General features: G+C 40.7%; 2 protein-coding genes across 8 annotated transcripts in view; one reads left to right on the top strand and one right to left on the bottom strand.

Annotated features, from left to right (window-relative positions):
- aggf1 (angiogenic factor with G patch and FHA domains 1) overlaps nt 1-10,165 on the top strand; it is a 57,585-nt gene extending 47,420 nt beyond the window's left edge. For 3 of the 4 annotated variants that reach the window (XM_085982550.1, XM_085982556.1, XM_085982566.1), the window contains 5 exons: nt 1,881-2,046; nt 5,429-5,511; nt 6,805-6,932; nt 8,722-8,821; nt 9,819-10,165. In XM_085982550.1, the coding sequence (XP_085838676.1) occupies nt 1,881-2,046; nt 5,429-5,511; nt 6,805-6,932; nt 8,722-8,821; nt 9,819-10,049 (708 nt within the window). In that variant the 3' untranslated portion in view covers nt 10,050-10,165. Of the gene's footprint in view, nt 1-1,880; nt 2,047-4,538; nt 4,649-5,428; nt 5,512-6,804; nt 6,933-8,721; nt 8,822-9,818 lie in introns of those variants that run through there. The other variant, XR_015077658.1, reaches the window with a different exon arrangement.
- A 777-nt stretch (nt 10,166-10,942) lies between these two features.
- Nucleotides 10,943-20,336, bottom strand: part of LOC147124131 (KH homology domain-containing protein 4-like) — a 55,944-nt gene continuing 46,550 nt past the window's right edge. For 3 of the 4 annotated variants that reach the window (XM_085982602.1, XM_085982582.1, XM_085982592.1), the window contains 2 exons: nt 19,586-19,674; nt 10,943-11,747 (listed from right to left, as the gene is read on the bottom strand). In XM_085982602.1, coding sequence (XP_085838728.1) covers nt 11,425-11,747; nt 19,586-19,674 — 412 coding nt within the window. In that variant the 3' untranslated portion in view covers nt 10,943-11,424. The remainder of the gene's footprint in view (nt 11,748-19,585; nt 19,675-20,336) is intronic. The other variant, XM_085982608.1, reaches the window with a different exon arrangement.

The following is a 20,336-nucleotide window of genomic DNA, read 5'->3' as shown; positions in this document are numbered from 1 at the left end:
AGTCTGTCCAGGCCTGACAGAATTTTATAGGTTTCGATGAGATCCCCTCTCAATCTTCTAAACTCCAGTGAGTATAAGCCCAATCGACACAATCTCTCCTCATACGTCACTCCTGCCATCCCAGGTATCAGCCTGGTAAATCTTCGCTGCACTCCTTCCATGGCAAGAACGTCCTTCCTCAGGTAAAGCGACCAAAACTGCACACAATACTCAAGGTGCGGTCTCACCAAGGCCCTGTACAACTGTAGCAAGACATCCTTGTTCCTGTACTCGAACCCTCTTGCTACGAAGGCCAACATACCATTTGCCTTCTTAACCGCCTGCTGCACCTGCATGCTTACCTTCAGCGACTGGTGCACAAGAACACCCAGGTCTCTTTGCACTTCCCCTTCTCCCAACCTATTGCCATTCAAATAATAATCTGCCTTCCTGTTTTTGCCACCAAAGTGGATAACCTCACATTTATCCACATTATAGTGCATTTGCCATGTTTCTGCCCAATCACCCAACCTGTCCAAATCGTCCTGGAGTTTCACGACATCCTCCTCACAGCTTACCCTCCCACCCAGCTTTGTGTCGTCTGCAAATTTGGAGATGTTACATCCAATTCCCTCGTCCAGATCATTAATATATATTGTGAACAGCTGGGGTCCTAGGACCGATCCTTGCGGTACCCCACTAGTCACTGCCTGCCACTCGGAAAACGACCCATTTATTCCAACTCTTTTCTTTCTGTCCGCCAACCAGTTCTCTATCCAAGTCAATACCTTGCCCCCAATCCCATGTGCCTTAATTTTGCACGCTAATCTCTTATGTGGGACCTTATCGAAAGCCTTCTGAAAGTCCAAATACACCACATCCACTGGTTCTCTCTTATCTATTTTACCAGTTACATCCTCAAAAAATTCCAGTAGATTAGTCAAGCATGATTTACCTTTTGTAAATCCATGTTGACTTTGTCCGATCCTGTCACTGCTTACCAAGTGCTCTGCTATTACATCTTTTATAATAGATTCTAGCATTTTCCCCACTACCGATGTCAGGCTTACCGGTCTATAATTCCCCGCTTTTTCTCTACCACCTTTTTTGAATAGTGGGGTAACATTAGCTACCCTCCAATCCATGGGTACTGTTCCAGAGTCTATCGAGTTCTGAGCGGCCTATGGGTGGCGCTGTCCAGGGAGAGTATAAATACTCGGGCATGAGCCCAGCTTGTGCAGGACATTCTTAACAGGAACTAGTGAAGGACACAACTAGACCTCCATGTTGTAAAACAGTTGATTAAAGCTTTGTTTAACGCTTAGACCAAGTGCCTAGTAGTTTTCTTACGTCAGGGAAGCTGGTGCAACCAGTATCAAATTAAAGACAAAAGTTAAACCTATCCACCATTCCATTGTTTGTTAACCAGAGTATTCACAATGGCATCAGTGGGTAAAAATAAGCAACAGATTGATGGACAGGATGAAAATGTGATGCAATAGACTCAGAGACATTGTTGGCTCAGGGTCTCTCACTGGGGCCAGTGCAACACAAAACCATCCATTTAACTCATTCAGATTTTGGATGTGTTTCTTGATTTTAGCCTGTAAATTAATACTATGATTTGCAGAAGTATGATTCTGTAATAAGTGACTTGTTTGATAATACAAGAATTAAACTGTCATCATTTGGTTTATTTGAGTTGTGGAAATAATTCAAAAATATACCTTTTTCAAAAAAATCTGTGCTCAGTATTCATTTTAATTAGCCGTATTTCTAATTGTTACGTTGTAAAAATAATTATACTCTGAAGCTCCACTACTGTTTTTTAATTGCAAAAAAAGATACAAAATGTAATATCTGCTTGTTAGCCATCAATTTAATGTTTGTAATTTTTTCAGCCAAAAAATAAATGTGATCCCCATAGGTTGGAGCATGGTGATGAAGTGAAGTTTGGGGAGACGGTACTGTCTTTCCATATCCATCCAGGAACTGACACATGCAATGGCTGTGAGCCAGGCCAGGTTATAGCACACCTGCGCCTCAACAAGAAAGAAGAATCCACAGGTATTTGAATACAGTAAATGTATTATGCAGCTGTTACTGCTTTGTATGTATCCACTCTTGTTCGGAAACTAATGCATAAAAAATAGTACTATATGGTTAAGTCCTGATTATATACACTGCCCTATTATCCACGTTTGAGCAACTATTCTTGTCCTTTAGTGGTTTGCTGCAATCAGCGATAGCTGTAGGGTGTTGCGCTGAATTGCCCAGCTACAGCTAATAACACAGTCGATCCTGCCATTTTGAGTAGAAGCTAAGAAAAGTTGTTCTTTTAGAATCTGCTTCTGTCACTGCCAGAATAATAGTGGTTAGAATGGTATATAAAACTTTTGACAACAGAATTGTTTCTTCGGGCTGAAAGTATTTGTGGGCTTTTCTCTTTTACCGCACTGGGCTACAACAGGGTTGGATCAGGTGATGAGATCAAAGGGAGTCTGGTTTACCAGCATTCACTATAACAGGAGAAATTAAATGTGAGGGCTCTCGGTTGCCTTTTTTTTCCAATTATCCACCAGGGAATAATCAAGTTTGCAACGTATTCCGTTGTCCAGTGGTGAGACACAGATGTCATTCCTCCCTATCATTGAGTTCCCAATCTCAGATGTGTTATTGCCTGTTTTCCAAAATTCATTACAAAAGTGTCAATATTTAACTGTAGTAGCTCTTGTACCTGTAAGTGGTACTGCAATTGGAATTTTTATTGTTAAAAGACCTATCACATAACCAATGTTACCTCTGAGCGCAGCCATGGGAAAGGTCCCGCACAGGCTGCTCACCGGCTTCTCCATTGTAAATACTGCACAAGCGCGGAAATTTAAAGGGTCAGTGCACTAAAAGAAACCGGCCACGCAGAACAAAGCGCAGGTTACAGGGAACATTGCACATAACATTAGCTACAAACCCCTTCTGGTACTGTATTTTGGCCCTGAGAGTTAGCATGTGTGTAAGCATGCAGTTGCATAATAAAGCCAGTGGGTGGCAGTTCAGGAACATTTTTACCTTCAGCACAGAATCTCAAAGTAAGGACGAAAGGTACATATCAAGTGAATTCTAAATATTCTTTAGAGTAAGCCAATGAAAGTTTCATTGTTTATATTCAAACGTCTTTCCTCACTGCAGCATGACCTATGCAACCGCATGCTGCCTGTCCAAATGTCATTGTGTTCCGACAGCGAGCCTCCACTCCACTGCCCTTGTTTACCTTCTCCTTCAGGCTTCCACACCGGGCCCATACCTCAAATATTGAATAGACTAGGCCTATATTCTCTAGAGTTTAGAAGAATGAGAGGTGATCTCATTGAAACATACAAAATTCTTACAGGGCTTGAAGTGTAGATGCTGGAGGATGTTTCCCCTGGCTGGGGACTCTAGAACCAGGGGTCACAGTCTCAGAATAAGGCGTCAGCCATTTAGGACTTGAGATAAGGAGAAATTTCTTCACTCAGAGGGTGGTGAATCTTTGGAATTCTCTACCCCAGAGGGCTGTGGAGGCTCAGTCATTGGGTATATTCAAGACAGAGATCGATAGATGTTTGAATATTAAGGGAATCAAGGGATATGGGGACAGTGCAGGAAAGTGGAGTAGAGGTAGATCATCAGCCATGATCTTATTGAATGGCAGAGCAGGCTCGATGGGCTTATTTCTTATATCCTCTGTGCCCTCACCGAAGAATTTCTGAACCTACCTTGCCTCTGTTGGAGCACATGCCCCAGCATAGAAGCAGTAAATATTCAGGGTGGACAGTTAAGAGACTTTAATGGTCGCAAACTGTTTCCTTGGCTGTGTTTTACAGCCCCTGCAATGTCTCCTCATGACCATCTGCCTAGTTGTGAAGCTATACATCCTGCATTCTCAGAATGCAACCACAGAACAATTCTTTGCTGCTGAACTGCAGACTTCCCTCCCCAATGGAAAACTTGTCATACTGCCTCAAAATATCACTGTTTGGACAAAGTTCTGGCCTTTGATTTTGACACTTACACAAATAGGTCCTCTTTCCTTGAGGCATACTGCTTTGGGAAAATTATCTGCAGCATGTGGAGGAAAATGAAAAAATGGATTACAGCCTTTCAGTGTTACTTACGGCATTTCTTATTCTATTACGTTATCTTCCATATACCAAGGTTTCTCTACCTATGGATCAGGTCATGGTTAATGGGCTTCCCCAGTTACAATTATTGCATTATGCTACCTGTGACGTTACGCATGATTATCTGTTGGTGTGTATTTGGACATCATTTAGTTAAGAGATGTCTTACCTTGTAAGTCATTATAAGATTCTTAGTCAAAAAAATTGGAGGAAGGCTCAGTGCAATTTTGTCTGGATATTGCTACTTCACTCCAAACTGGTACAAGATGAAATTACTAATGGTGCAGATAAAAAAATATTGATGCTATAGGTTAAAATTGTTAATGATACAGGTTAAAATGACTAATGGTGCAAACCAAAATTATTTATGGTACAGGTTAAAATGACACTTTCCTGTTGAAGGGTCAAGATCGAGGGGGCATAGATGCAAGACTATATGTAAGAGATTTGGAGCAAAGCACAAGAGAAGCTTATACACAAAGAGTTGTGAGGCTGTGGTATTCACTTCCAGGGTTAGTGGTTGAGCTTAAAAACTGTCAACATGGTAATGAAGTATGACAAAGTATTTACAGCACAGAAACAGGCCATTCAGCCCAACAGGTCTATGTCGGTGTTTATGCTCCACACGAGCCTCCTCCCACCCTTCTTCATCTAACCCCATCAATATATCCTTCTGTTCCTTTCTCCCTCATGCTTATCTAGCTTCCCCTTCAATGCTAGCCACCTCAACTACTCCTCGTCTGTCGCTTTTTACCCTCCGACGTTTACTAAATGACCTGTTTCCGTGTTGTAACTTCTATGTTTATGTATTAGTGATGGTGAAATTATTGATGGTACTGGTTAAAATTACACGTAATGCAGGCTTAAACTATTGATGGTACTGGTCAAAATTACTAATAGTGTAGGCTTAAATTAGATGGTACAAGTTAAAATTACAAATGGTACAATTAAAATTATTGATGGTGGAGATTTAAGTTATTGATGGTACAGATCAAAATAATATATTTGTAGGCTTATTGGTAGTACAGGTCAAAATTACTAATGGTACAGGTTAAAATAATTGGCACAAATTTTAATTACTTATGGTACAGTCTAGCATTACTAATGTTACAGGTGATACTAAGCTTCAAATATTTTGAGGAGTTCCTCTGCATTATAAGGCATGATAGTTTAATTCTGACTGTTTGATTGCAGTAGTCTTGATCCAGAAACTAATTATTTTTACTTGCAGACTTGTAGTGTCCAAATCCATATTCCTTATTAAATTGATAAATTTTTTGGGTTTTATTTAGCTGTTCCAGTGCTGAGTAAGCAGGAGAAAGATAAGTTACGACGTCAAGAGTTAAAACAGATTCAGGTCAAGTATGGATTGCAGGTGCGTTCTTGCTAAATTGTTTCCATCAGCTCAATTGTAAAATTTTGCTTACCTGCAGTCACATAATTTAAAGTCTTTCTGCCAAATGTTGAAAAGATCTAGATATTAATGTATTGGTCAATTTTTTTTTTAAATGTACAGTTTAAGACTACACCTATTAAAAACAGTGAGTGGTCTCAAGATTCCAAAGGTACTGCGTGCATATGTTGTGCTTTAAATATAACGTTATGTGACTAATTGAGTGTAATGGACAGCTTAATTTACATGACCGTCCCACAGTACTGACCCTGAAAACCACCTTCTGTGAAGTTAGAGATTACAAAGTTTGTGAGTCTACCCGATTTGATTTTTTTTGGCTGCAGGCATACAATTACTGTCCTGTCCAGCCTTTCTCACCCATATGCAGCTGTTCTCCACCTCTAATGAGCTGGCTCATTCTCCACTTTTCTCTCTCCTCTCACGTCCGAGCTGTACACTCTCCAAGGTTATTATATCCTACCTGAGGTGCAGTGCCCAAAACTGAATGCAGTACTCCAGATGGGATCTGAACAACTGAAGCATCACTTCCTCCTCTTTGTATTCCAGGCCAACATTCAATTTGCTTTTTGGTTACCTTTTGCACCCGTGCACTAGCTTTTAGTGATTTGTGTACATTTTGCTCCTCCACAGTTCCCAGTCTCCATTAAGAAAATCTTCAGATTTGTCTTGGATCCAAAGTAGATGACCTCACACTTCCCCACATTGAAGTCCAGCTGCCAGTTTTGCCCACTCACTTAATCTGTCTATGTCCCTTTGTAACTTCCAGCTCCCATTTACTGTGCCTCCCTTTCCCACCAAGCTCTTCCCCTCACCCTATCTTCTTCCATGTCCTCCTTTCTCCTCTATCCTCTCTACCCTTACCCTCTGCTCTCCTATCTACCGTCACCCTCTACCATCTCCTCTTGCCCATCCCTCTCCCCCACTTTCCCCTCCTCCCCCTCCCATTGCCTCCTTTGACCTCTCCCATCAGTTCAGTTATCTCCTTGCCCACTAATCCTGCTTAGCCTGAACTCCCTGGGAGACCACCTGGTGGTTTAAAATAAACCCTATGAAGTAAGTCAAAACTGACCGACCAGTTCACAATTGAAAATACTGTAAAAGATAGAGATTTAGTTCTCTCAGTTTAGTTCTCTAATAAAATATACTGGGTGTAACTGCACACGCAATATCAAATCCGTGCTACCCACTCTTTCTGAATTGTTATATTTGTGTTAATTTTTCAGTTAGCAAAACTATTTTCCATCTTCTATTTAGAATAGCGCATATGAAGGAGATGAAGCATTAAAGAACTCAATGTACAAGGATCGAGCTGCGAAACGCAGACAGGTGGTTGGAAGTGATGGCATCTACAGAAGAGATGATGCACCAGCTTCAATCAATGTGTAAGTACAAAAATGAACATGGTTGTGAATCTACACTGAAAATAGGTGGAAACTTTAGAAATTACCTGGTAAATACTTATTCTGTTGCAGCACAGAATATAAAATTGCCTATCAAGAATGATCTTTGACCTTTCTTAGAAAGACCAAGCTTCAAATAGAATATTGCCATCATCCCATAGAAAAAAGTCACTAAGGGTATTATCCCTTTAAAAAATTCACACCCTATTTGGTCAGGTGGCCTTTCACCATTGTGTAATTTATCATCATTCTGGATTGCATTTTAGTTTTTTGTTTGAAGGTGTCAGCATTGAGAACCCAAAAAAGAGCAAGAGTACTGAAACATCTGCAATAAATAATTGAGCAGCTTTGCGCCATGCAATGCTTGAAACAGAAATAAGTTGTTGGCTGGAAGTCAACTTTATATGCGGATTTCTTTCAGAGAATGAGGATGACTACCAAAGGCAGATCTCTTAATTTGTCGACAGTGGTCACAAATGTAAGAGTGAATGAGATTTATCCCACCCAGCTTATCCTTCTATAGAAACGTACACCATCTCCTCATAGTAAGAAAGAACTTAAATTTATATAGCGCCTTTCACGACCTTAAGATGTCACAAAGTGCTTACGGCCAATGAAGTAGTTTTAAAGTGCAGTCACTGTTGTAATGTAGAGAAACGCGGCAGCCAATGTGCACACAGCAAGGTCCCACAAACAGCAATGAGATAATGACCAGATAATCTGTTTTAGTGATGTTTGTTGAAAGGTAACTGTTGGCCAGCAGACTGGAAATCTCCCTCCTTTTCTTCAAATAGTGCCGTGGGATTTTTTTTACGTCCACCTGCTATATTCCTTCTTGGCATTAAGAAGTCACAGAGCTGGGAGGTACTTAAGTAAGTTTGGTGAGTTGCTGGAGTGCAACCTGTAGATTGTACATATTGCAGCCAGTGCCCCAGTGGTGGCAGGACACCGACCAGACTGCTTTGTCTTGGATAATGTTGAGCTTTGTTGTTGTGGCTGTACCCATTGAGGCAAGGCATGAGTATTCCATCACACTTCTGATTTGAGTCTTGCAGATGGTGGAGAGGCTTTGGGGGGTCAGGTGAACCATTTATCACAAATACTCAGCCTCTGCCCTGCTCTTGTAGCCATGGTGTTGATTTGGCAGGTCCAGCTAATCTTCTGGTCAGTTATGATACTTAAGATGTTGATGGTGGGGTAACCAGCCATGGTAGTGCTGTTCAGGGTCACAGGAGTTGGTTATTGTCTACCTTTATCAGCCCAACCCTTGATGTTGTCCCAAGCCCTGTTGTAGGCCCTTCCTTATCAGGAGACATGAATGGAGTCGAACACCATGGAATTATTAGTGAAGAAGATGGAGGAAAGGTCACTGATGAAGCAGTTTAAGATGATTGGGCTGAGGATGCTGCCCTGAGGAACTCCTGTGGTAATGTCCTGGGTCTGCATGATTGGCCTCGACAAATTTAAGTATCTTCCTACACGTCAAGTATGACTTAAGTCATTAGAGGTCTTGTTAGAGCTCTTTGGTGCTATCTTGATGTCAAGAGTAGCTACTCTCATCTGTCCTCTGGCATTCAGATCTTAGGAACTAGTGCAGGTGAATATTGCTAGCAGTTCTATACATCTATGTCTGCATGTATTGTGTGCATATTCTTGAAGCTATATATTTTTTGACATGTTCAAGTTTGTACTAAAGTTGCTGCCTAAAAACAAAATGGAAATCATTAAACCAGTAAATGTTTCAATATATTAAGATTATTATTGATTTTAGGGAAATCTGTGACAGCAACAAAGGGCGAAAGATGTTGGAAAAGATGGGCTGGAAGAAAGGAGAAGGACTTGGCAAAGAGAGCTGTGGAATTAAAGAGCCGGTATGTTGACCTTGCCTTACTACATAGACAAAAGCTATTTCTAACAGTTTTCTATCAAGAAAGATAGGAAACAAACTGATATTTAAAACTAAACAGATGAATTGTTCCTTACATTTTAAATATAGCGATCTGAATGTTCACTCGGTCTTTAATAGAGAACTCAATTGGAGATAACTGGATTTTTTGAACACTCCTCCCATGCAAATAATGAGATTTTTTATTGCCAAGTTAATATGCTTTAAAATCAACTTGCATCATAGTTGTAATGTTGCCCAAATACTGTAAATTTTGTGTTTAACATCTGCCAACATGATTTAAGCAGTGTAACAGTCCATTTCCCAAACCAGAAAGGCCTTTTTAAGCTCCCTCTGATGGTTCAGCAGATAAACATACCTCTTGGTGCAATACAAAACAGGAAGGCTGCATGATCTGTACTGAGTTAGCAGATCTGTGTGGGTGGCACTAGTCTCCCTGGAATTGAGGAGGTGGGAGATAAAATGGATCAGCCAAGGTTCTCGTTACTGATCACTATTGAGTAAACCGTGCCAAAAACTACATGTGAACATCAGGTGAGGACAGAATTGGACTTGGTTTTGGTGTTCCACCCCAGCAACATCCATTACCTAGGCTTACTAATGAAAATTGCCATCACCTTCACAACAGATAAGGGAGAAAGTTAGAGGCAAGGGTGGAAAAGCAAAAACTACAGGAGTTCCAAAACATTTGACCAGCTGCAAGCATTTTAGAGTATTTCTAAAAGATGTGTTAAACCATTTCAGGATTGTAGTCTAGAACAAGATTTTTTTGAGGGAACAGTCACCATGTAACTTCTGTAGAGGACAACTTTTTTATTCTTCAGTAAACATTTTTCCTTTAAAAATATATTGACTCAATTTTAAAACACATTTAGGTTTGAGTTTAGTTTTCCAAGGGAAATCAGAAAAATGTATCTAATACTGCACCCATTACATAGCATTTTTTTGTATCTATTTTTCAGATTCAAGTTCAACTTCATCAGTCACAAGCCGGCTTGGGGGTCACTGTACCACTTTCCATTGAAGATGTACAGATGTTTAGATCCAAAAAACAGAAGAATTGGGCCAAAGCTAGAGAGAGATTTTCTGAAACTTTTCAGCAAACCACAAGTCAAAAGGCAGCAGAGGTGAAAACATCATGGGTCAAAGGTGAATGTGCAAGGGGCCAGACTGAGGACTCTGCCACAACCTGACTTTTGTAAATATATGTTCCATCACCTAGTATTTCATTTTTCTGTATGTATTAATATTTTGAAGGATTAAAATAAAGTCTTTTTGTATTGTAAAATAAAATGCAAATACACATTCAGTTTTTAAGCTGGGACCTTAGTTTTTACTCAATCACTGCATTAATCTAAAATTCCATTCCAATTTTGGACTAGTGTGTAAGGATGCCCAAGGTGGTATTGTATAGCTGCTGGACGATATACTTCAGCTCCTCACGCTTCCCCTAAGGAGGGAGAAGTCACTATTTAATTTCTTGTGTGAAGAATAGCTTTATTCGCAACTAGACAGCAAAATCTCATGTGTTGATTCACGCTCATTGAGAGAGCACATCTACTCAACAGCCGCCCCCCCCCCCCCATAATCGTGCAAATCATTTAATTAAAATATAATCCCAGCTCCCCCATGAACAATGGGGAAATAGGAGGTAAATTAAGATTTTAAGTGAATTAAAAGGGGTGAATTTCCTTGGGGCTTCTCCCACGTCAGCAAAAACCCTATTTCCATGCAGAACCTTAGCCCCAAACTGTTAATAAAGCTACTCCTGCCACTCAAACAGTCAGACCAAGAGGAATTGCTTGGACCTACTGGTGATTTCAAGAGACTACCATTATCTTGGTCAGTTTTGTAACAGTGTATTAACTGATTTTGTAGCCAGTAGCTGACAAAGTGATGAATTGGCTGAGAAGTATCTTCTGAATGGAAGGGTTGTAATTGCTTAATTACCCAAGTATGAATTGCTAGACCAACTATCAAAATAAACCAGTAATAGAATAGACTAATTCTCCATTTTGTTTGCTGCCATATTCAGTACAATGTTTGAAAGTCAAATTTAAAAGAAATAGTTGCTGGTTTTCAACACTTTTACAAAATAATTCCAAGTTTAATATACTATACACGTCTTTCTTTCACACACTTTTATTTTACAGCTGTATTTAATACACTAAATTCTTGCCTATTACAACATAAAAGATTGGTGCATGAATCATGCTTCTGCAAAGTACCAGTGGGAAAAGCTGGGGTTTTCACTCTGTCCTCTCTTCTGGAATTTGTATGAAGGTAATCTGTGACTTTCTTCTTCATTACTACAGCTGATGTATTCCTGTAAAAATGCCAATAGTATGGTTCTTCACATGTTTCTGCACCCTGCGTAAAAGTCCATCTTCCACTGTTGCAGTCAGCCATTTGATTATGATGGTCTATTAAAGTTACTTCCAGGAGTCTTGGCATCCTGGGTAATAGTACTGCACCTAGCGCACGCACACACAGGCTCATTTGAACAATTGTAGTTTAGCTGCACATGGTGAAGAGAACATTGACAAAAATACATTTACAACATAGCAATTAGTTGGGTGCCATCCAGAAGGGCATAGAATTTTGGGACCTTGGTAAACCATGTTGTTGTTGTTGTTGTTGCTGCTGTTGTTGTTGTTGTTGCTGCTGTTGTTGTTGCTGCTGCTGGTGGTGGTGGTGATGAGGATGATGTTGGATAGAATGCTGAAAGTAGGGATGATACATATTGCGTGATGCATTTCCAGAAGTTCGGTATCTCCCGCCTCGCTTATGCCGGTCGTCTTCCTCATCTGAAGAATCCTCCCCATACTGGGCCAGGGCACCTAGGCTATCACTAGTCTTGTGTCGCTTATGGCTTGGAGAAGAGAGATGACCTACAATTTAAAAGAAAAGAATCCCCGAACACCATACATACCCCAAAAGCCAAGAAACATTAAATATTAAAAAAAAAGAAATTATTTAGTTTGTGGGAAAGAGAACACATTGTTAATGTTTAAAAATGTTTACAGACAAATAACATTAAAATAAACCATTAGTACAATACACAAATGAAGATGTCAGATAAAACCATGTCAAGTTGACAGCAGCAGGTGATGATGTCCCATCAGAAACATGTAAGAGAACACAAGACACAAAAGAAAGGGGAAAATTAAATTAATTCAGATCAATTGCTACATATGCTCAAATTGTAGCATACACAATTACAGAAACTTTACACTAGCTTGTATCTTCCTAGTTATATTAAAATACTCCTATTACTAAACAATGCCTTTCACACTGACTGCAGTCTTTACATTTCACAAATGCCATAAACAAGATAAGATTGGCAGCAAGTAGATAAGCTAACTTTTCTTACTTATCCACATTCTGTAACAAGTTATGTTAGATTGTATTAATGTAAAAAACATCACCAGAATGACAATGCATAAAAATAAAGATTAACAACTTAGACATACATCATACTAATGTTATGGCTTACTAGCTCTTTGGCAAGTTAGATGTACACAAAGGTATGCTTATTTATACAATTTGTATAAATATTGTAGGTACCTACACCAAAGGCTCCAAGGTAGCAGCAAGCATAATCACACTCATTCTAGGAATCTTTAGGATCATTCATTTATAAACAAACAATCAATCAGCTTGAGTGTAGATACTTTCAATTAAATTTTTTAAAAATCTAAGCCATTTTGGATTGGAACTCCACATGACACCGATCAATCCCTTGAATGTTACAGGTATCGCATAAGAGATTAGCATGTAAAGTTAAGGCACATGGGATTGGGGGCAAGGTATTGACTTGGATAGAGAACTGGTTGGCAGACAGAAAGCAAAGAGTTGGAATAAATGGGTCTTTTTCCGAGTGGCAGGCAGTGACTAGTGGGGTACCGCAGGGATCGGTCCTTGGACCCCAGCTATTCACAATATATATAAATGATCTGGATGAGGGAACTAGAAGTAATATCTCCAAGTTTGCAGACGACACAAAGCTGGGTGGGCGTGTGTGCTGTGAGGAGGATGCCGAGAAACTCCAGTATGATTTGGACAGTTTGGGTGATTGGGCAGAAGCATGGCAGATGCAATATAACGTGGATAAATGTGAGGTTATCCACGTTGGTGTCAAAAACAAGGCGGCAGATTATTTTCTGAATGGCAATAGATTGGGAGAAGGGGAAGTGCAACGAGACCTGGGCGTCCTTGTGCACCAGTCGCTGAAGGTAAGCATGCAGGTGCAGCAGGCGATTAAGAAGGCAAATGATATGTTGGCCTTCGTAGCGAGAGGATTTGAGTACAGGAACAAGGATGCCTTGCTACAGTTGTACAGGGCCTTGGTGAGACCACACCTTGAGTATTGTGTGCAGTTTTGGTCGCCTTATCTGAGAAAGGATGTTCTTGCCATGGAAGGAGTGCAGCAAAGATTCACCAGGCTGATACCTGGGATGGCAGGAATGACGTACGAGGAGAGATTGGGCTTGTACTCGCTGGAGTTTAGAAGAATGAGCGGGGATCTCATTGAAACTTACAAAATTCTAACAGGACTAGACAAGACTAGATGCAGGAAGGATGTTCCCGATGGTCGGGGAGTCCAGAACCAGGGATCAGTCTCAGGATAAGGGGTAAGCCATTTTAGGACAGAGATGAGGAGGAATTTCTTCACCCAGAGAGTGGTGAACCTGTGGAATTCTCTACCACAGAAGGCAGTAGAGGCCAATTCATTAAATACATTCAAGAAGGAGTTGGATATATTTCTTAAGGCTAAAGGGATCAAGGGATATGGGGAGAAAGCAGGGACAGGGTACTGAATTTGGATGATCAGCCATGATCGCATTGAATGGTGGAGCAGGCTCGAGGGACCGAATGGCCTACTCCTGCTCCTATCTTCTATGTTTCTATGTTTCAACATGAGGCATCAGATACTTTCTTACTTGAAGGGGGTTTGTTGTAAAAGCTATTCTTTCACCACAGGCAAACAGTGAATTCCTCACACCACAAATTGAATTTCAGCTCCTCGGGAGAAAGGGGGGTTGGGGGCAGGGGAGGAAGAGATAAGAGACTCAATCTGTAAAAGCGCGGGGAAACTCCTAGCAGTTAGTTCAGCATAACACTAGTAGATATCTACAAACTGCCTGCCCTCACCAATAGAATAGTAATAGTTTGAAGGTTAACAGATAGTGGTGTATATTAGAGGAGTTGGTTTAGATGTTTACCGTACTATAAATGCAATTCTCTCTTACTGTTGAATTAGTGTTTCTTTGTGTACAATACATATGAAAAAGCTTTCTGAAATGTTTTATGGCATTTTAAAGAAATTTTTCATTTAGAACATTTAAAAAAAGATCTTCAGATATTCAGATGAAAATGTTGCTAGTAGTTTGTGAGTTTGTAGGAAGTAAAAACAAGGCATATGCTTCTCCTTCTACGCCCAGTTCCATGTTTATATATATATTTATTTATACCCACTAAATTGCATACATTCCTCCTTCAACCAAGGAAAAGCGAGAGTCTGGAATGAAGGTTCTCTATGACAATTAGTGTTGCTCTGTAATAGTTACTCAAAAGGCATACTTATACAGGCATAGGTATGATACAGGCAGCCTTTCTCTATGCTGAAATGGAAAACATCCAATATACTAACTGAAAATAGGTCAGATTCACTCAAATTACAGCAACTAAACTCATTTCATTTAAATTAGAATCTGAAGTTAAGCACCAAGGTAGGAACCCAGAACTTTACCAGATCTGATGGGAATGATGATTCTCTAAGCTGTTTTAATTCAATATACTATATTGAGTATAACCAAGGAAAGAGTAGAACTTATTAGAAACCAAAAAGGTAACCTGTGTGCGGAGGTGGAAGATGTGGGTATGGTTCTTAATGAATTCTTTGCGTCTTGTCTTCACAAGAGAGAGGGACGATGCAGACATTGTAGTTGAGGAGGAGTGTGAAATATTAGATGGGATAAAGATAGTGAGAGAGGAAGTATTAAGGGGTTTAGCATCTTTGAAAGTAGATAAATCGGCAGGCTTGGATGAAATGTATCCCAGGCTGTTAAGAGAAGTGAGAGAGAAAATAGCGGAGGCTCTGACCATCATTTTTCAATCCTCTCTGGCTACAGGTATGGTACTGGAGGACTACTACCGTTGTACTGTTTAAAGAGGGAGAAAGGGATAGACCGAGTAATTACATGACAGTCAACCTAACCTCGGTGGTGGGAAAATTATTGGAAAAAATTCTGAGGGACAATATAAATCGTCATTTAGAAAGGCACAGATTAATCAAGAACAGTCAGCATAGATTTTATTTGTTCATGGGATATGGGCGTCATTGGCAAGGCCAGCATTTATTGCCCTTGAGATGGTGGTGCTGAGGCACCTTCTTCAACTGTTGTTCTTGTAGCAGTTTGGTATAACTGAGTGGCTTGCAAGGGAAGGGAAGGTCGTGTCTGACTCCCTTAATTGAATTTTTTGAGGAGGTAACGAGGAGAGTCAATAAGGGTAGTGTATTTGATGTAGTCTACATGGATTCTAGCAAGGCCTTTGACTAGGTCGCACATGGCAGGTTGGTCAGAAAAGTAAAAATCCATGGGATCCAAGGGAAAGTGGCAAGCTGGATCCAAAATTGGCTTAGTGGCAGAAGCAAAGGGTAATGGTCGATGGGTGTTTGTGACTGGAAGGCCGTTTCCGGTGGGGTTCCGCAGAGCTCAGTACTAGGTCCCTTGCTTTTTGTGGTATATATGAATGATTTACACTTCAATGTAGGGGGCATAATGAAGAAGTTTGCAGATGATACAAAAATTGGCCGTGTGGTTGATAGTGAGGAAGATATCAATGGACTGGTTAGGTGAGCAGAAAAGTGACAAATGGAATTGAATCCAAAGAAGTGTGAGGTAATGTATTTGAGGAGAGCCAACAGGCAAGGGAATACACAATAAATGAGAGGATACTGAGAAGTGCAGAGGAACAGAGAGACCCTGGCGTGCATGTCTACAGATCCCAGAAGGTAGCAGGATAGGTAGATAAGGTGGTTAAAAAGGCATACGGGATACTTTCCTTTATTAGCCGAGGCATAGAATACAAGAGCAGGGAGGTTGTGCTTGAACTGTATAAAACACTAGTTAGGCCACAGCTAGAATACTGTGTACAGTTCTGGTCACCACATTACAGGAAAGATGTGATTGCACTAGAGAGAGGGTACAGAGGAGATTTATGAGGATGTTGCCAGGACTGGAGAACTTTAGCTATGAGGAAAGATTGAATAGGCTCGGGTTGTTTTCTTTGGAACAGAGGAGGCTGAGGGGAGACTTGATTGAGGGGTATAAAATTATGAGGGGCCTAGAGTGCATAGGAAGGACCTATTTCCCTTAGCAGAGAGGTCAATAACCAGGGGGCATAGATTTGAAGTAATTGGTAGAAGGATTAGAGGGGCGTTGAGGAGAACTTTTTTTCACCCAGAGGGCAGTGGGTGTCTGGAACACACTGCCCGAAAGGGTAGTAGAGGCCGAAGCCCTCGTCGCATTTAAAAAGTGCTTGGATTATGCACTTGAAGCGCTGTAACCAGCAAAGCTGCGGACCAAGAGCTGGAAAGTGGGATTAGTCTGAATAGCTCTTTCGGCCAGCACAGACAAGATCGGCCAAATGGCCTCCTTCTGTGCCGTAAATTTCTATGATTAGAATTAGCAAAATAAATCTGCATATCATAGTTTAACCTACCTCATTCTTTTAATGGTTGGAATATTGCATTTCAGACTCTTAAATCTCAGTTCCACTGCATGGTCCAAAAGCCAATGTACTCGTTTTTCATATTCTATTCTACTTTTCCTACTGTTCCTAAATCTACTGCGTTTTGTAGAGGTATCACATTTGTACATCAATGTTTTATTAAAAAATAAATCAAACAATCTGCTTATTTTGAAACATTAGTGCATCATGTTAGTCATCAATTTGCCCCGTATTTAAATTTCAACCACTTTTCAGCTTCCTGAAATGTCTACGGCATTTTAAAGAAAATTTTCCTTTAGAACGTATAAAAATAAAACACAAGGCTCTTCAGATGTTCGGTTGAAAGTGTAGCTAGTGGTTTACTTCTGAACGTATTGAAAGTTGCTCCTCCAGCTGACGCTGCATCAAAGTTTTGGCCTCAAGAGAAAACAATGTGATGCACTTGCTTTCCCATTACCTCTTTACTCCATCACTGACAGAAATGAGAAACAATCAGAACGACGAGTGAAAAAACCCCAAATGAACCAGTCACCCCTACAGACTTCATTAGTAAAGAAAGGCTAGCGGAGTACTCACCATACAAAACAATTTCACCACATGCAGTCGCATATTTTATCTCCCATGGGGACCTGTCATTTTATGTCTGCTTGGTATTGGAGGTACTCCAATGATAATGGAAGGAACTCATTGACATCATGACTGGCTCCAAATACTTATATGGGAGTTGGTACATTGGGCAGTTCTAGAAGCTAATCCACTGAATCTCTTATCTCATCAGCAAAGTGATGGAAGGGGTTATCAACAGTGCTATCGAGCAGCACTTTCTTAACAATAACCTGCTCGCCGATGCTCAGTTTGGGCTCCGCCAAGATCACTCAGCTCCAGGCCTCATTACATGGACAAAAGAACTGAATTCCAGAGGTGAGGTGAGAGTGACTGCCACTGACATCAAGGCAACATTTGACCTAGTGTGGCAACAAGGAGCCCTAGTAAAATTGACGTCAATGGGAATCAGGGGGAAAACTCTCCACTGGCACAAAGGAAGATGGTTGTGGTTGTTGGAGGCCAATCATCGCCGCCCCAGGACATCGCTAAAAGAGTTCCTCAGGGCAGTGTCCTAGGCCCAACCATCTTCAGCTGCTTCATCAATGGCCTTCACTCCATCATAAGGTCAGAGGTGGGGATGTTCGCTGATGATTGCACAGTGTTCAGTTCCATTCGCAAATCCTTAGATAATGAAGCAGTCCGTGTCCGTATGCAGCAAGACCTGGACGACATTCAGGCTTGGGCTGATAAGTGGCAAATAACATTCGCGCCACATAAGTGCCAGGCAATGACTATCTCCAACAAGCGAGAGTCTAACCACTGCCCCATGACATTCAAAAACATTACCATCGCCAAATACCCCACCATCAATGTCATGGGGGTCACCATTGACCAGAAACTTAGTTGCACCAGCCACATAAATACTGTGGCTACAAGAACAGGTCAGAGGCTGGTGTCTCACCTCTTGGCACCCCAAAGCCTTTCCACCATCTACAAGGCACAAGTCAGGGGTGTGATGGAATACTCTCCACTTGCCTGGATGAGTGCAGCTCCAACAACACTCAAGAAGCTTGACACCATCCAGGACAAAGCAGCCCACTTGATTGGCACCCCATCCACCACCTTAAACATTCACTCCCTCCACCATCGGCACATCGTGGCTGCAGTGTGTACCATCAACAAGAGGCACTGCAGCAACTCGGCAAGGCTTCTTCAACAGCACCTCCCAAACCCGCGACTTCTACCACCTAGAAGGACAAGGGCAGCAGGCGCATGGGAACACCACCACCTGCAAGATCCCCTCCAAGGCACACACCATCCTGACTTGGAAATATTTCACCGTTCCTTCATCATCACTGGGTCAAAATCCTGGAACTCCCTCCCTAACAATACTGTGGGAGTACCTTCACCACGGTTCATGGCAGCAGCTCACCACCACCTTCTCAAGGGCAATAAATGCTGGCCTTGCCAGCGATGCCCACATCCCAGAATGAATAAAAAAAATCTCTGAACATTAACCCTGTGAGCCAGTCTGAAGCACCAACTCCCATATAAAACAGAACGTCAGAACCCAACTTTATATCGTGCATTACTGGAGCAGTTCCAGGTCAAAGCGCGGGCATAGTGCTGCAGGTCTACATAGAAGGGAAATACATGAAAAGATCATTTCCTACATATACCAATGAAAGGAGTTCTTTGTATAGAAAGTACCCTCCTTTCCTTCTTTAACAGTTTGTTGTACGTGCAGGGATATAATATAGGAAAACCAGTACCAGTTTTGCTTTTGTATTTTGCCAGTAGCTGTACTCGCTTCTTGTTGCAGGAATCAGGTTATATGCACTGGCTGAACAGCAAGTAAGTTGAACTTACCTTTAAGAAGTTGAATATTTCTAATCATGCAAAGTTAAAAACTAATAGCACCCATTCATCGCTCAGCAAATGAAGTCCCAGGTGTGGTTACTGATATGTGTTGAAATAGCTGATCTCAGCTAGGACAACAATGTACAGATGGCCTCAGCATCACTGGATGAAGGACAAGGGGAGGTGACGGGTTGGCCAAGAAAGACAAAATGCAATAGGCTTCCCACTTATTATCACGCGGCAAAAACTCTATCAATGTAAATGGATGTGGCTGCCCTGACAACTGGGTCAGGCTTTTATGATCAATTAGCCTGCCAATAATTACTATCTAAGATTACACATGGAGAAGTCACCTGGATACCCAAGGTACTGTACCTTAGCATAAGTTGCTCCCTTCACAAGAGAAGGGACAAGAGGAGAAAATTAGAAGGGAAAAAATTATTCTAGTTCTGTTGGATTACCCAATATATTTGGAACACGAATCTTGCATAATCCTGAAAAGGTTAGGACATAGATTATCAAGTGTGACCCTGATTTAGTAGAACAAGGGACTTGTGCTTTTAGTTCAAGTATGGAGGGTTCTCACCTTGCATGTTTAAAGAATGCAACATATGCATCGAGGTCTTTGGCATTTCTGAATGATCCCCATGGTTGGACAGCAGGGGCATCAGCTGCCTGCAAGGCACAGAGTAAGAATAATCTGACTCAAATATTTTGATAATAGGCAATGCACAGTTTCAATTGTTACAATCTTACATTTTTTCTATTAATGCAAATTAACTATCATTGTAAACCAGTCATATATTGTATTTCATTAGCATTTCAAATTTCATGCAAAAGTGATAATTGTATGTTAACTTTATTTCACACATTCTAAAGGCAAACTTTACAAAAGTAGAACATGTGTGAACCTATAAGTTATACCATATTTTATGCAATATACCATTATATCATGAAAATTAACTAGCTATTACCCCAAAAATTAGGATCTTTAGAACTTTCCTAAAGATTTAAAAACTATGTTCATAATTTTCAATTAGAATACAACCATTTGTACTGTTATATCCCATGTTAATTTCCATATCAAGCAACTAGGGCAAGTTATAAAATATATAAACAAAAAATGACAGATGTATTCTGTGTATATAAAATACAGTACATTAGTGGCAACTTTTAAATGTTAGATTTATTTTCACGAGCATGGCAAACTATTTCAGTGGCTCTGCAGGAAGTTCTTATATTAGAACTACTTCATCTGACAAAGAAAGATAGGCGTACAGACAACACAAGTAAAATAGCAGAAATGGAACAAATAAAAAATTGCAACAATTTACTTT

The sequence above is a fragment of the Somniosus microcephalus genome, chromosome 1 (assembly GCF_052327205.1).
Source record: "Somniosus microcephalus isolate GS21.2 chromosome 1, FLI_Smic_1.0, whole genome shotgun sequence".
NCBI classification, from domain to species: domain Eukaryota; kingdom Metazoa; phylum Chordata; class Chondrichthyes; order Squaliformes; family Somniosidae; genus Somniosus; species Somniosus microcephalus.
The sequence above is the reverse complement of the archived record's forward strand: the minus strand, read 5'-3'. Positions and strand labels throughout refer to the sequence as shown.